At 34.5% G+C, this 17,969-nt stretch overlaps 1 protein-coding gene across 2 annotated transcripts in view; it reads right to left on the reverse strand.

The window, feature by feature from the left end:
* Positions 1–222: 222 nt before the first annotated feature.
* TMTC3 (transmembrane and tetratricopeptide repeat containing 3) overlaps positions 223–17,969 on the reverse strand; it is a 33,556-nt gene continuing 15,809 nt past the window's right edge. For both annotated transcript variants that reach the window (XM_014963745.1, XM_014963744.1), the window contains exons 7-16: positions 17,103–17,218; positions 15,138–15,310; positions 14,026–14,278; positions 7,744–7,892; positions 7,093–7,213; positions 6,375–6,486; positions 5,512–5,615; positions 4,319–4,488; positions 3,294–3,520; positions 223–2,409 (exon numbers count right to left, since the gene is read on the reverse strand). In XM_014963745.1, the coding sequence (XP_014819231.1) occupies positions 1,595–2,409; positions 3,294–3,520; positions 4,319–4,488; positions 5,512–5,615; positions 6,375–6,486; positions 7,093–7,213; positions 7,744–7,892; positions 14,026–14,278; positions 15,138–15,310; positions 17,103–17,218 (2,240 nt within the window). In that variant the 3' untranslated portion in view covers positions 223–1,594. The remainder of the gene's footprint in view (positions 2,410–3,293; positions 3,521–4,318; positions 4,489–5,511; positions 5,616–6,374; positions 6,487–7,092; positions 7,214–7,743; positions 7,893–14,025; positions 14,279–15,137; positions 15,311–17,102; positions 17,219–17,969) is intronic.

The following is a 17,969-nucleotide window of genomic DNA, read 5'->3' on the forward strand; positions in this document are numbered from 1 at the left end:
ACCATGCAAGGAATTGTTGTGGTAACATTACAAATGATACATAATAAAGAAAAGGTCCATGCAAGGTCTTCAACCATTTAAGAACCTTCCCACAGAGATAAATACTACATCTTACAGCTGGATTAGTGCCCGAGGCAGGAAGTTGAACAGTTATGGAAAGGATTATGTTTAAACAGTAGAGTTGCTAAGGAATAGTTCTATGTCACAAAATAAGACAAAACATGAAGAGTAAGAGTTAGATTTAATGCTTAATTAAATTATTACTGAACCCAGCTCTTACACTTCTTTCTGATAATCGAGGAAAACATCAGGTTTAGGTAATCTGTAGTATATTTCAACAAAAATATATGCATTGCACAGTGATAAAAGCAACACTGAAATTGCAAAGATTTTCATTTCATGTAAGAAATTAAAATAATGTATTAGTGGAAAAGTGTAAATGGGAATATTTCAGTAGTCAAAATAAATATTTAATAAAAACCACACACCCATGACAAAGTATCAAAACAACAGAACTTAGTATTTGGAAGGAAACTATCTGCATTTCTTTGTGTTAAACATGGCTAAATTCAGTGGTTTAATTATTGTCACACTGCTTTCAGCAATCGTTGCTTATATTAGTGTTGTAAAAAGTCACGAGAATAGAAATACTGTTCCAATGACAGAAATAGTAAAGCCAGTTTGCTATAAACAAGGAAGAATCTACTACACCAAGGAGTCAATCCACAGCCATCGATACAAAGTCAACAAGGATTACTGCATAGCATACTGGTTACTGTACCAAAAGTGCATTTATCAGCATTTAATGAACCGGGGGAAAAATGAGAAAACCACCCTTTTTCATGAAATATTTAAAAACAACCAGATGATTGACAGTTGAAGGAAAAACACACATTTCCTTTAAAAGTAAAAACATAGTCTAAATATCTTGAAAGCACCATAAGATTTCTAACAGGTAAACCAGTACAAACCATTAGCATTGTAAGTAAAGAACAATTAAAAATTATTATATCATTCCATATTTAGAACACAACTGAAAACTTTAGTGTGTTGTTCCATCCTCCTATACTACAACCAGTGGCATTTTGATGACTTTTTGTTAAGTTCTGGAAACTTATTCCAGAAATGCAATGAAAAACTCTTTTTCATGTATAGCAGAGGTCAAGAAAAACTGGTTATGTGTAAACTGAAATGTAGATGTTAATACAAACAGATTCAGATGGGGGAATACAGCAGTGTCTGGTATATCTCATTAATTCTCCAACCAGTTCTCTCACTGGTTCTTTGAAAGTAGTGTTAATGAATATCCCTGACTACCAAAGATTTTTATGAGTGCTATTTTCTATTAGGATTCTGCATTTAAGATTATTCTTAACCCTTTATCCTTTGATTCCCACCCATCTCCCACATCATATTTATAAGTTGCAGTTTTCTCACATAAAGCATTGCAATGCCTTTTGCTGCTTGTTAAGTGATATGCAGTCAACGTTATTTCTATTTTCAAAGCATTGAGACCACTTTCCAGTTGGATCAAACATTAAACAATAATTAAAAATAGTATTCTTCCCTTATTGTATTATGTCATGACAAAAGACTATTCACCATTTAATATACGTTCAATCTCTTCTAGTCTTTTCAAAGCAGCAACTCTCTTTTTCTCAATGTCTTTGATTTCTTTTGTAGATTTTTTGGGAGTCTCTTTGTCCGTATTGGTTTTCTCTGTTTGTTTCTTATTTTCTGAGTGCCCTTTATTGTTATCTACTGCTGTTCGCGTGGTTTTCTGCTCTTTTTTTACTTCTTTCAAATTTTGAAATGATTTTTTTTTTTCTTCTGCAGCTGTAGTCCCATCTGCTGGAAGTGATGACTGTTCTGTAGCACCGAGTGATGCAATTTTACTTCTAACTATGTTTAGATGACGCTGAATATACTCTTCATGAGGTGCCAGTGCTAGTGTTTCAACCAAACACTTTTCTGCTTTTATTAAGTCTCGTTCTTCAAAGTAAACCACACAAAGATTATGTTTTCCTTGTACGTTGTTGGGATCCAATTCCAAAATTTTTTCGAAACACTTTTTTGCTCCAACAATATCCTTCTTTTGGTTCATAAGGATATCTCCTTTCAAAATCAGACCTTTGGTATGTTCAGGGTAGTATCTCAGTAGGTCTTCCAGGACGGGCAAAGCCATCAGTTCTTTTCCTGTCTGAGAATAAAGCAGTGCCAAATTGAACAAAGCACTTCGGAAGTTTGGCTGTAATCTTATGGCTTTCTTCATCCATGCCTCTGCTTCCGTGTCTTTTTTGTCATCCATTGCCAGCATACCCAAATTGAAGTACCCATTTGCATCTTGTGGTTCTTCTTTCACATAATGCAACAGTCTTTGTTTAGCTTCCGGTCTAAGCCGAGCATCACCTAATGACAGAAAAAGCATTTAATTACAGATTTATTCTGAAGAATTTTTAGACGAGGCCAGTAAAATAGTAATTTTTATACAAATTAAAATGTAATATCTTTAACACAGCTGTTTAAAGGGAAAGGGCTACTTTTTATTGTTGCAGTGTAACAGCAAATTAAGTGATGTCTACCTTCTTTACAGAATGAAACTACTAGAGTTGACTTGCAGCCAAAGTCAACATCATTACTCTATGATCTGTTGAATTCCATTTATGTTTTGTACAACAGACACAAAAGATGTCTCTACAAGTTTAAGAGAACTTATTTTCATGTATGGTTAAGCAACCGGAATACAGAGAAAATGTCGGTTCTGACAAACCAGCTCTTACATGGAATGCATGATCTTGTTTTGATAAAGATAGATTGATAGAGTTTAAAGAGAGAGATCACAGAGTGACTTCCAATGTAGCCAGACTAAAATATCTTCTAACACTAAAACACTGAAATCTGTAACTCCTATATATTAACTTGCATCAGAGTTTGAAAAAGATATAGTAAAATAATCTTATCTGACAATATCATAGGATGGTAATGGGTTTTAAAGATTATATAGGCATAATTTTGAAGATATTTGTTTAACACTTCCTCATATATGTAAGACATTATATTGTAAAATGGCACTTGTATTAAAAATACTGATCAGCTAAGGTATATGTACACTTCGCACAAATTCCATATGCTACCAATAAATTACAGAGCTGACTATTACAATAACAGTTTCTTCTTTGATGCTGCTGCGAACTTCTGTTTTCCAAAAATTAAACAATTCGTTTAAAAAATTATGTAGTATGGATCCTATAAATGCAAACGCAAAATATTTATATAAGGGACAACTAACATACCGGATTCCTGCATAAGCAGCGCGGAGTTGAATAATGCCAGTTTATGTGTTGGGTTGAGTTCTAGCGCTCGGTTGAAATTCTTCAGGGCTTCTGTTGGATCTTTCAGTTCAATGTAAACAATTGCCAAGTTGTACCATAGGTCTGCGTTGGTTCTGTCTAGTTCTAGAGCTCTAAGGTAAGCTTCCTTAGCTTTCAGAGGTTTGTTCATTTTTAGAAGTAATTCTCCCCTGTTGAAGAATCAGGTATAACCTTCAACTTTTATTCATACCGATATGAACATTGACAGGTTTTTTTTAAACTTTGCCTTCCTATAGACAGCAGATGTGAGATAGCAGCACTTTTTTTGTTTGTTTTAAACACAAAACAATACAGGACCTTCTTTACATACAATTCCCAAAGCTTTCAGCTCTCAAAATCCTGTATAAAACAAACCTATATGCAGGACAAACACCCCAAAAGAAGCAATCGATAGTTCCTGATGTGGGTGCTGTAATTACACTGCAAAAGCAATAGCTCAGGTATCTTTGCACCTCCTTAAGTCCCAATGGGAAACATAACTAACAAAATAGCCAACAGAAGTCTCAATACCCACAGCCACATTAATTTTATTTACTTAGCTGACATTTATGTGCTTTTTAGTTAAGTCATGCATTTTCTGGACCACCTTTAACAAAGAAGGGTAAAGAAAGCTCCATGATTCAGACTAACCAAAAGCTTTTTACTTCAGAACTAGATTAGGAGATTAGAAATTTGAGTTTGAGATTCATAAAGAAATCTAATGGAAGCATCTTGCTATACAATGTTTGAATACACAGCCTATGTGGAAACACACCATTTGAGCAGGAATTTAAAAGAACAGGGTTTGTAATAAGTAATTGATTATTGCCCAAAATCTTCATCTACTCATTTGGAAAGAAATCAATTCCAGCAGCTAATTCAACTGCATGAACTAAATACTGTTCATAGCACTACAAATACAGAAATGTTTATTCAAGAATATGTATCTCTAAAATTAAAAAAGATACCTGCTGATGTAAGCCTGCTTGAAATCTGGCCTCATACTAATTGCTTGTCGATATAATTGATCTGCTTCTTCAAGGCGAGATTCATTTGCTCGAATTAAGTTTGCAAGATTGATATAGACATTCAGATGGTTAGGAGCAACTCTTGCTGCATATTTTTTACCTGGAATAATCTGCCAAAAAGAATATATGTACCAAACACAGATGAGTAAAAACATGACAGACAATCTGAACAGATCTCCTCTTCACTCTGCCACATTTGTTTTAGGATATCACCGGGCATTAGTGTGAAGGCTCTTAATGATCACAAATAGCAATTCTTCTTTCCCAGAAAATCACACCAAAATATAAACAAGAGTATTTTTTCTTCTTTAATTCTATGAAGACATAGATGACTTTGATATCACATTTAAGATACCAGTTAAGCTCTGCTACTACCTAATTGGGCTCATGCAGTACGCTATTAGAAACCAACCAGACCTTGCAGAACTTTCCCCATTCATACAAAGAATACTTCCTAAAGCCTGAACTGACGTTCTATCAGACATTTTCATTTATTTTTTTAACTCTCCAGCCTAAGACAATTGTAAATAAGATTTTACCAGCCATTGATATATCAGATGAAAAGTAGTCATGAAAGATGAAAATTGCAACTGTTGTACTGTTTATACTTCATCTGTCCAGAATCTGTCCAGAATCTACAAACTTTTAAATGCCATACTTCTACTCAAGGGGCTGCTGATTTTTAAAAGTATGTTCAGGCAAAGAATTTTTTGTTGCTGTTACGACTCCTTTTCCTACCTCCAATGCCGCATTTAAGCTTTCTCTTGAGGGCTCAGAAATTTAGTCATCATCAATGTTACTAACTGTAAGTGAAAATAAACCCTCTGTGACTAGAAACTCTAGGTATACATTTTTAACTGATCGTTTTTTTTATATCCTCAATTTCAGAAAAAAAAAACCAAAACCAAACCAGAACGGTATAAAAAGTGACTTAAAATAGTTTTAACAAGGAAGTTCCAAGTTAGCGTTTTTCAACAGCCATGATGGTATACAACTTACTCTATTAATATATAGATTTTTGAAAAAACCTAACAACTTTTAAGTATAGAGCAACACAGCGCTTCAGGAAAAACATGAAAAATGTCTCACAAATATAAGCTGTGGTTGTAGATAAAATAAAGTTAATATATTACCTGTGGCATCAATGACTTAGCAATCATATATGATTCTTCAGCTTCTTTAGTTTTGTTTAAGTTTTTGTAAGTTCTTCCTACATTCATGTGGGCACCAATATCATCTTAATAAAAAAAAAAAAAAAAAAAAAAAAAAAAAAAAAGAAAAAGTGAAATTTCAAATACTTCCATCCATTATGTATCCTGAAGATAAACTTATGCCTTCAGAGTAGCATGGAGTACAGTTACTGCATAACAACAACAATAATAAGCACTTCTACATTATTTTCCATGTAAATTATGAAGCTAATAATTTAACCATGAACAAACATGGATTATAAAGTTACTTGGGAAATGTTAAAAAATTTGAGATCATACTTCCACTTATCTCTTGCTATTGTAGAGACCCATGAATTGAAGGTTATTTATTAGGCTTCTAAAAGGAAAAAAAAAAAAAGGTTTCCAGTACTTCAGGAAACTTCTAGATTCCTCCAGTATCTAGAGCTTCTTTTGCAACAATATGTGAAATAGAGTAAATGTACACTTTGATACTATCTAATATTTTTTTAATGCACCTAGTTAGCTTTAAGTAAGAAAATTAAACAATAATTATGTTTCATAAGAAATTAGTTTAACTTAATTCAGAAAAAATGTCATCCAAATTATAGTTTTAAATGGAAAGTCTTTACATCTTTTTATAGATAGATGACTTTTCTGAGTTTATTTCCAAAAACTATGGATCAATTAACTTAAGTGCATGACATAGTTTGATGTTCAATTGAAGACAAACAGATCCCTGGGAAGATTTTTTTAAGTAAGCTAAGCATACTGAAATACTAGGAGTGCAGAGATGCTATTCAATGGCAACTAGTCAAAGCTCTTACCTGGCTGCACTTGTGTGGCTTGTATGAAGAACTGCAGAGCTCTTTCAAAATTCTTTTCATTTTCTAATGCATGCCCCACATTGTTCCACAGTTTTGCATTGTTCTTATTTACCTAAAAACAGAAGAAGAGATACCATGCATAAGGCATTAAGCTGAAATTACATAACTGATTTTCTTTTAACTATGTCTTCAGGATGTAAAAATGCCCAGCAAATGACAGATTTCATCAAGATCCTATGTGTAAAGAATAAAAAAACCCACTGCATACAGAATGATTACATTGAAACTGTTACTCAACATACATATATTTTAGCTATTTTCCCCTAGAAATACAAATTGTTTTAAAAATTCATTAGGATTATTTTGGGATGTTTTACAAACCATCCTATCATGCCATACGCATGTTGAAAAAAATATTCTATGCAAACTTTTTGTAAATTTTTGTACTGAAACACATCATGCTTTCATTCAGATAAGAGAATACATTCAACACAAGAAAAAAATTATCATCTATTTCTTGCACATGAATTCCCATGTGTGCATCACAATGCTTTTAAACCATTCCCAAAAGCAACTAATGAGATGCTAATACTGCCAATGTAGAAATAAAAGTGACAAAACAAGCATCATTTCTCTCCATTTTTATCATGCTCTACTGCAGCTTTTTGAGAACAGCAACACAAACTTTCCATTATCCTTTTCAAATAGAATACAGTACCTTTAAAGCTGACATAAACAATGTGTACTCTGACTCCCAATCCCAGTTCCTGTGCAGTGTTTTTAAGGCATGAGTGAACAGTACCGCAGCCAAACAAACCCAAGAAATTTTTCTTAGTACACTATTAAAAAAAACCAACAAAAATTTGTTATAAGCACAGAAACAATTCTAATTTATACTAAAATAAGTATCTTATTTGCCTCCTGGCATATGAACTGAGGACCGTATTTGTGAATGGTACATTATAGCAACATGTATTGCAACTTACACCACATTCTAAAAATGTTTGGTACAGTCTGAGGCTTTTTAAAAAATATATATGCATGTTTATATACATATATTAAAAAATATATAAAATATATGCGTATACATGTGTGTATATATGTGCACTTATTTTAAATAAACATTATAATACCCTCAGAATAATCCACTGGTTTCCTAAGAACTTCCTTGTCATTTGTTCACCTGACTGCCAAACAGCTGCTTCGTCACTATTCTGTGTTCATTAAGAACTTGAAACAGTCTAAGAGCTACAACACAATAAATTCATACTGGTAAAAACTTGACTGGGAGAGCCTGTGTTATAAATATGATTATTTTTGTAAGATTAAGAGAGATGAATCACACGAGTTATAGGTAACACCACCTTACCTTTTATTTGATAATTTCTTCCATCCATGTGCTACTAGAATGCAGAATCCCATGCTAGGAACGTACAACACTCGTTCTGCTACTACGAATCCAACAGGAAAAAAGAGGTTTGATGCAGGAATGAATGGTAGCACAATTAAGCAGAGTGCCTGGAAAAGAAATGCAGATTAATTAGTAATCAAGATTAGGTAGTGGCAAACTATACCCAAGAAACAAATTATCAAGCAATTACCCCAAAAATCCCAGAAAAACAGACATACTTAATAGATTTTGGGGGGTTGGTTTTTTGCTTTTGAACACTGAGATCTGTTTTAAATTGAGACCACTTTGAGCACGGCAAGTTTTAACCTGGAAATGACACTACTCCTTACTTAAGGCCCTACAAGTCTATTTGCTTTTCTATACTAAGAAAAGAATAGCTGTATGACAAAACACTAGAATCAAAGGATCAAATTCAAAACAATGTTTTAATAAGAATTGCACATACAAAAATATGACAGTCCAAGAACCCTGGACATTATGTTTTATAAGAAATAAAAAATTATACCAGCTTACACGATGCACAAAACAGTTACTTTTACAATACAATGAAGTCAATTTTTAGTTTCTGTAACATATGTGAAGAAATAACATAAAAATCAGAATCAGCCACTGAATAAACATCAGTATTTAGATATTGCACTAAGGCCACCCTGAAATATCTAAAATGACAATGAATTTAAGAACTGCATAATTGCAGCTCTTAAGTTGGTGACAGAGATGTTAACAAAAGGTGTGTTTATTAAAAAACAGAGAAATCCATCTGCTGCAAAGGAGGTGGACATGACAATTTCCTTTAAGTCCTGAGTGATTGTTAAATAGCAGCTTTACCATCTCTGGTACCAGAAGAGATTTAAATAATAATTTCAAAATATCTGCCCTCCAAATTACAAAACCCCTACAGAAATAGAATGATTCTTTGAAGAAAGAAAGAGGAATTTTCTAGAAATTTTGAATACAACTGGCTGTCACCTTCTGTTCAGATTTAAGCATAACTTCAAGTGCCTTTTCCATGCTAAAATAGTTAACACATGCAGTTTAAAAGCCAATCTAGGATTTCATATATAAAAATGCATCACTGATTTAAAACTTAAAATAAGGTTTAGATCATATTTCAAGGGGCCAAGAATATGCGCGTGAATCATTAACACAACTCAGCTGATCCACAGCAATTCATTAAGCTACATGAAAATAAATACATAATTGTGCCTTGAAGAAATCACAAGCACGAAATAGAGAATATGTTGATAACTTGGTGAAAAAAATTAGTTTAATGCCATTTCACATTCCTCTCCTTTTCTCCTTTACATTTTTATAGTACATGCTCCTACCAATCTGTAAAAGTAAAAGCCTCAACCCAGAACTCTATTATAGATTTTTGTAATCCACTTTGAAACGCAGGATTCATCACGCTATCCCCAAGCCAGTCCTCTGTATCAGTTTTTAATTTAGTTATAGCAAGTGTCTTTACACTTTTGGGGGTGTATGATGGGAAGTGAGAGTATCATTCTGCATTTCATTCTATTTTGAGCAGTCAAATGCATTTGTGAGTACAAAAGAAAATATACAAACACACATTCAAAATGGGCTTTAGCAAACCATGTGCTGTTTTGTAGGTTTTTTTACTGTAATGTGAATAAACTGTATTTAAGCTTTATAATGCATGTTAAGGCTTGTACATAGGGCTAAATGAATTATTTTATGAAATTTTCTGATAAACTGTTTTGAAGAAGTCACCTCTTAAGATTTAAAAAAAAAATGTTTCATATTATTGCTTAAGGCAAAACTGGATTTTTTTTTTTTTTTAATATAGTAAGGACATTAGTCCTACAGCCCTGTAAGGTCAAAACATGTATAGCAAAATCCAATTCTTTCCAATGAGTTTAAGCGGAAAGGATTCTGCAGCTGATATAGCAAATGCTTGGTCTCCACTGAGGGCTTATGACCTTGACATCTAATAGAAGGTTTCTGCATGTTCTGCTCTGTGCAATTGCTGTGATGACAAGCATCACACAATGTCTCGTCAAACTTCTCTTTAAATCCTCTTGCCTCTCCTGAGTACACTGCCCTTCAAATATAATCTCTTGGGCACTAGACTCAAAGCCCTGGTGCAGGTAAAAATGCATTCTCTTCTATTCATTTATTCTTTCTTTTTAGCATAATCTTTCAGCAGATGCAGAGGCTCCGTTCAAAATTATCCTGGTCTAGGCAGCTGAAAAAAAACAACAAAAGACACAGAAATTAGTGAAGTATGCAGGAAGAAAAAAGCATATGACAAAACTCTAAAATACAATCATAAGCTATGACAAGTAACTGAACTGCTAAGTAACCTGTCCAGTTCACAAGGGAAGGTTTCAAAGCCCAAGTGAGGTGTAAGCACAAGGAACAGAGAAATAAGTATTGTTAAATTTATAAGTGTTAAAAGTGTCAGAAGTGTTAAAAACCTATTGCAAAAAGCCTGAGGATACCGGTCTTTTCCTGACATTTGCACAATAACCAAAGTTTGTGGCTGAGTAGCATGGAGTGCTGTCTTATCAGAAGGGAGGTAAAGCACCCTTGTTTGGGACATGTAGAAAACATCACTAAAGATACCACTAAGTGTGGTAGTTAGGGACAGCTAAGAGACACTAAAAAGCTGTTATTAAATTTCACCAGCCAACAAAGGAATACCTATAGCCAAGAAATTCTACAAACAAACAAGGGCCATGATCACAGCTTGATTCCGAAACCTTCTGAAAAGCCACCAAAGTAATTCTAGATCAGTACTATTCTTAGTAGTCAACATTTTCAATATGTATATTGTAACCTATTTATAAAGGTCACAGTCAAGTTATCTGACTGTTCACAGGGATAAAGTAAACAAAATATTAGAGAATGTAACTGCTCATACATTGTTTCCATGTCCTTTATTAATATAAGAATATTTGATTACTTTAAGCAGCATAATGACACCAATCTGTCAAAGCACATGTTCCAATTTATAAACTACAAACCCATTTTTTGTAAGTTTAATATTTTCAGTTGGTTAAAAAAAAAAAAAAAATATTTCTTTTTTTCTTCTAGTTCTATTATTTTGAACATACAATTTTAGAACCTACGTCAAAAATTAAAATAAGATAAAATGAAACACATTTTACCCACTTACCAGTTATTTTTCCTGGAGACGACTGGTATCAAACAGATGAAAACTGACTGAAAAGAAGTCATTTAACTTTTGCAACTCCCAGTAATGAGTTTATCCTGTGAGACTGTACTTCGGGAGAACTGTGGAATGTCCACTGACACTTAAGGAAGTGGGAGAAGGAATCCCTTCTTCTGTCTTGTCCCTCAAGGAGTACAGCACCGAATCCATATCCACATCAGCAAATACAGAAAGACATGTTCAGACATACTTGTGATCTCCCTTCTCTTTTGCATCTTGCCGTGAAAGACGAAATCAGGACTCAATAGCCGGGATGACTATTAAGCAGGTATTCTTTATTGCAGCGCTGGACGCACAGGGGATCGCTCCTCCAAATGTGCGTGCCAGACGGAGTCAGTTTGACAACATATATGCATACATACATACATATTCATGTAAGGTGTTTTAACATATTCATTAGTTTCCAGTAATTCATTACCATACGCTATCTCCTTCTTGGAATTCTCCATTTGCCAGAGATAAGATAACATTGTGCTGGCCTCATGATTGTTTGTTGCCTACGTGCCAGCCTTCCTGTCTCGTAGCTCTGCAGGGGTTGCAGGCCCCTCTTTGTGTTCAGTCATTTGCTAAGTCATACTTAGATAAGCAAACCTTCAAGCCATTCCTGGCCTTAGATAAGCAAACCTTCAAGCCATTCCTGGCCTTATTCTTTAATTCAATCCCCCCTTTTCTTTAAGCTATTGCGGCCACTCTCTTGGATTTTTTTTTTTTTTTTTGCAAGTCCAAGTAAAGATCTTTAATTCTGCAACAGGTCTGAAGTTGTACCTTTGCTGATCTCATAAAAAAAACCAACTAGTAACTTCAGATTTTTCCCTTAGATCAGGTTTCAGCATGACACCTCAGGGAGGTGCCAAAACATGCTAGAGATTTGTAACGGCTGAAGCTCCTTACAAGCCTTTTATTATTCTTTTAGAGTGACACTCATTAAAGTGGTACCAACTGTGATAAAGCCACCATTACACTAATGCCATTTGGCACCCATATAGATAGCATATAGAATTCATACCTGCCAGGGTAGTAGTTTATTTTGACAAACACAAATTCAGGCTTTTACTGGCAGAACTGAGAACCGGGTGTGGAAAAATATTTTTTTTTTTTTTTTAGAACTAGTAATTCAACATAGTTAACTGGAACATTGCCATCATCTGTGTAAATTGGTATCACTAAATAAAGATTCACTTTCTTCACTTTAAAGATGGTACTATCATTTCTCTAGTAAGTCAGATTAAGAAGCCATCAGAAAGTAATTGTTCTCTCCCCCTCCCTCCCTTGGCAGACTATCCAGTCTAGATCAGAACATTAATGGCTTACGGGAAGGCAGAAGAAAGCTTTGGCCTACCATATTGTTGCATGCTATAGTATATAACAATTAATTTTTAATATAAAATATTGCATTCTCATTTCCTAAGAAATTAGCTTCCAGGCACTTAGATATTATGTCTGGCAAAACTCAGCACTGTACTGAAGGTTATATACACAACATAGGTAGATATTAAAGCAAAAGAACTTTCATTAAACAAGGATTATGCTGTGTAAAATGACATTGAGGCTCACATGCTGGAGTGAATAATCTCAGAACATCCTTCCTACAAAAACCATTTGGAATAAAAAAAAAACCCCAAATATAAAAAAAACCCACTCTCAAACAAAAACTAACTGACTTGCCACAACATATGCTGACAATTCCATTAACCCCTTCCACTTCTGAGTTTTACTGGGTAGGGAGTAAACAAAAAATATAGGGAAATAAAGAGCCTTTACAAGAGCTTTCCTATGAAAAAAGTGTACCATTCACCACACACATTTCTACTGCTATCAGTGTACTGGAGAATCATGCAAGAAGTAAGATCAAACTACTCCTTCACATTTTTTAAGTGCTGTAAAACCATAACATTTTTTTTCTGGGTATGTCACCATGCACATTTATTGTGTCAATAAGCTAAGTTTCTTTTCTTCATTTACAGTTTCCAAATTGAGGCCAAGAGGCTTCATCAGCACTACTACAGGTAATTTTCACAGGTTTTTCCAGTGAAACAAACTACCTCGCTTCAGTGACAAGACAAGAAAAACCATATGAGTCAGAACTATAATGTTAGGTCTCTTTGAAGTGAATCAAAGTTTGTCAGCTAATTAACAAAGAAATCTTTAGTCCTTTAGTCTTAAGTCTTGCGTAAATACTTCTATCCAACTGCAACTTTTGTTGGCTGAGTTACATAATAAAAAAGTACATTATTTCTGAAGCAGACTAAGATTATGCATGCAGGGTTGTTGTACACATAATTGCACCACTGATTTAATAAAAAACATGGTTATCAGGTAAACATTAACCTTGTGAAAATTTGCAATAGAAGCAATCAAAACGATGACTGGCTTTGGATCAAAAAAACACTAGCTCATTTGCTCCTTTCCATTTCCTCCAAAATATTCTTTCCTGTTAATCCATTTCAGTTTTAAGGTCATATAACACTGAAAAACAGGAACTGATCTTACAGGTTGACAAAATTAGTTTTTCCTTAGAATATGCAAAAGACTGCCTTTGTTAAAATAACAACAACAACAGAGGAAAACTTAATATTCCTAGATATCAAGTATGTCCTTTTATACCTACGAGAAAAAAAAACAAGTCATTTGCTAAATACACAGCATGACTACTGACATTTAAATAAGGTAGAGAGTTTGCAGGATGGAAATGCATTGTGATCCTTAAAACGTATTTAAGTTCTACCAAAAACCTCCATTTGCTAGTTGAGTTCTGAAAACCTGAGAAAGGCCGCAATGTAGCTTGCAAATATATAAGAAGGGGCATATTTATTCTCATCTCTTGTCTATTCCTCTCCATCTCATCCCCGTCAGCCATATACTTAATTGCAATTTAACAGTTTTGTTGCTACATCAACTTCCCTCTTTTCTTATGTGTTCATTTTAGCCCAAAAGGAGATGCATGAAATCTCTCTGGATCACAGCAGATTAGACATGTGACCAAACAACCTGAGCCACTTATACTCTCATAAAAAGGACAAAAACTAACGCATCGTTCATACCATCAGTACAGTCTTGGAGGAATCCCCAGGATATCGGAGACTGAAGACAATCAAAGATCCCAGAAAGCAGAAGAAGGTAAGGGTGGCAACATTTCTAACATCCAACAAAGACTCCACGAGAGGAATAGTTCCCATTGTCCAGTCACAGCACAATTCCGAGGGGTTGAGAAGCAGCCAAGCATTTACAGGGAGGAGGTAGTTGAAAGTCAGCTGTCTTGCTGGGGATGGACTCACAGCAGCTGGGTTATCAAACCTAAAGCAAAAGAAAGGAGAAAAAGCAGCTTTTAATGAAAAAACATATTGTCTTGGTCAACTTTGTGCTCTGAAACAAGAAAACTTTAGGTTAATAGCTAGAACTACCTATTACAGGCATGTAAAATATCCCAATCTTCCTGCATTTGTCAGGTGTGTAACTTGGGAACCAGGCATGATGATTCATTTTAGCATGGGACAGAGCCTCCTCCAAGTTTAAGAAACTGGTTTGGGATATAATCAACGTACGTTTGAAGAAACAAAATGATTTACACCTAAAGTTAGTTTCAGTGCTCATTGCTCAACTTTTTAATAGTGCCTCATTTTCCAGGGAAAAATATTAGATTATTATATTTCTACATTGCTCACACACTTTTAAAGTAAATTAATTTTTCAGTTCCAAGATTATTCATATACACTTATCTTCAAACACTGTATCTGAAGTCAACCATATGTTCCGCATAGCACATTCCTAAAACCAAAACAATATTTTGTATGTAGAAGAGAAAAAAAACTTAAGAGGTTTGGAGCATTCAGCCAAGGTTCAAAGACATAACCAAGAAAAAAATACTTTAGTGATAAAACATTGAATTTCTGAATTACTAAGATGAACTAACTGTAAGTTTTTAAAAATTAACGCTTGCTCAGATACCTAAATATTTTGGACATTTTTGTCAACAGGTAGTTAAATTTATACCATTTATCAATTTCACAAAAACTGTAGTATTGTACAGTCATAGCTTATCAATACTAAAATAAGTTGATATATATCACTTAAGTTTTTCAGCAATTTCATTCAGACCTCATGAGGCCACATCTTATTTATCAGTGTCTGTAAATAAAAGACACTTTACTGTTACCTTGTAAACACTGGAAGTTGAGACTGGATAACCTGGACTCTGACAACAACAAGCAGCAGTGTACTAAACATTAGGACTATCAGCTTCAACAGTGTTTGGAGCATAGAGAAAGGAATACTGCCCTTCCCTCGAAGAATCTGTACAGCTGTGTCCAACAACACCGGCAAGGTGTACTGCAAAGGAAAAAAAGTGTTTATAATCAGACAGTGTACTCATTAATCCCTTAGATAAATGAGATACCTCATCTTTCTGCCCCTCCCCATTGGTTTTCTCTAAATGCCTGCCTGCAATAGTTATTTAACTCAGCTTCTTAGAGCTTTCATGACAATCCCCCAAAAGAAGTCCATCATTCTAATAAAAATAACTATTTGAGTATTCTTACTAACACTATCGTCACTCAACTTGTATGTCTGTAGTTCTGTATTTTGCACTGACAGATTAAAAAACTTGTACCATCTTCAGAATCTTCAGTAAATCAAGTATGACCATGAAATAAATTTTTAGGAAAATAAAGGAGATTTTCAAGACCCGCCTGGATGCAGCCCTGAGTAATGGTCTCTAGGCAATCCTGCTTTAGCAGGGGGGTTGGACTAGATGATCTCTAGAGGTCCATTCCAACTCTGACAATTCCGTGATTGCATGAAATAAGCAAAATTCCTTAGGAACAGTAGAAATACTATTCACGTCCTCATTAGACCTGAATTTCTATTTTATGCCTCTCCTGCAGTAACTCATCTCTCCCTGCCTCACGAGTATTATGATCTTGCACAGTTCCCCATTACATACCCTAATTTCTTCCCTGTGTACCTCTTTCCCTATGTCTTCATGTCTTGCACTGGGGATGATTTATTGCTTCACATATACTGGTTGACTGAACTACAGATATTGACAGGTTTTTGAGAACTGGTCAAACTCCTAGTTCATGCTACGCCTGTGTCCTCAGAAGAAGCCTCAGTTTGGATTTTATCTTTGCGACTCAGTTGACCTAACCGTGTTAAACTTTCATGAAATTGAGGATCAGATCAAAAAGTTAATAGTAGAAAGGAAGAGTGAACTAAAAAGTACAGTCATATACTGGTGATTTTCTTAAAAATCCAGTTTGAAAATTATATGTTTATTCACTAGACCTGCAAAGGCAATAGTTACAAACACATACATTTCTGTAAGCACAAAAAACCGTTATTTTGGGATTTTTGTCTTGAATATGTATCCCCAAGACAGACAAGCCTTTTGCTGCTGAAGTTATTGCAAAATATTCTTTCAAGTAATTAAGGAATAGTAAAGTACAAAATTTTCTTAGAATATGCAAAAATACATTTTTAAATTGCATATGCTTTGACTATTAAAAAGCCAAGAATTATTTCACTGCAGAAACATCTTGTTTCTCTAAATAAAAGTTATCACTTACTTAAAGACTTATCAATGCTTAAGATGAAACCTATCTGATTAGAAATTAAACATAAAGGTATTCCTAGAACAACCAATTTCCCAAGAATATTCTGATTCAAATAAGACTACTCCAAACTATCTGGTTATTCATTAGGATGTGATCAAATGCATCTGTGTATCGTACGTTCTCTATTTTTACGACAGGAATTAAAAAAAAATGATCCCCCACCTTTAGGCACATCAGACTTTAATCAAAACTGTTACATGCTACTCTTTGCAAACCTCAGTCAACTAAAACTTTAGGTTTCCATTAAAACATGTCAATTCTTTATTGAGTAGATTTGGTAACATCTCTGTACAGCATGTAAAGGGCAACTTAGAAGTTGCTCTTGAATTCCCTCACCAAGAACCATGACTGTTAAAACATTAGTTGAGTGAAAAAAAAATTTCTGAAAAGTAACTGTAGAGTTATGCTGAACTGACAAAAATCAGTGCTGAAATATGACACTTCGAAGTACTTAATGTCTCATTACAGAATTCCTGAGAAGCAATCCAATTTATTTTTCAACAGCTTACCCCTTGAGCAATAAATACTTCATATACACAGCATATCCCCACCACCGTTATTCCTTGTTCTTTACACAGTGTTGCAACAGCTACTAGAAACACAGTCACTGCGATTGGAGTCCACACTGCAAATAAAGATGACATTGTTGAAAATATTCCATCTTACAACAAACCCAAACATTTAATAAAGTTAATTAAGCTAAAAAGTGAAGACTTTGGCTCTTCATGTCCTATAAACTTCAATATGCCACTTGTTATTAAAGGGAAAATTACCATTTTTACTCTAAAGAAAATAATGTACATGTATCAGTTTTAAAAATGCCTCAAGTTGAAAGAACTAAATGAAAGGCAAAAGACTAATCTAATCTATGATAGGAAAACAAAAAAAAACCACCAATCTTTCCTAATTCACCAGAACACTTTTTCAAATGGAATGTTTTATAGAGAGTAATGAATTTTCACAAGGCCAATTTGACTTTGGAAAAGAGGCAAGCCTTCCAGATCCTCACTGAAACTCTGCAGCTTGCTTGTGACCATCTGAGGCATCTCAGCATGCTTCCACTTACTGCCATTAACAGAAGTCAGGGCAAGAGTCCCCTACTTCAAGTATTAAAAAACAACTGAAAAAGCAGTTAAGTCTTAAAGGAAAAAAGAAAGGCAATTTAAAATGGAAAGACACCGAGGTGCTGGAGAGGGTACAGAGAAGGCCAATGAAGGTGATGAGGGGTCTGGAGAATTAGTCTTATGAGGAGAGGTTGAGGGAGCTGGGGTTGTTCAGCCTGGAGAAAAGGAGGCTGAGGGTAGACCTTATCGTTCTCTACAACTACATGAAAGGAGGCCGCAGAGAGGCAGGGGTTGGTCTCCTATCCCAAGTCA

Source organism: Calidris pugnax, unplaced genomic scaffold (genome assembly GCF_001431845.1).
Source record: "Calidris pugnax isolate Ruff unplaced genomic scaffold, ASM143184v1 scaffold44, whole genome shotgun sequence".
In the NCBI taxonomy this organism is placed as follows: Eukaryota; Metazoa; Chordata; class Aves; order Charadriiformes; family Scolopacidae; genus Calidris; species Calidris pugnax.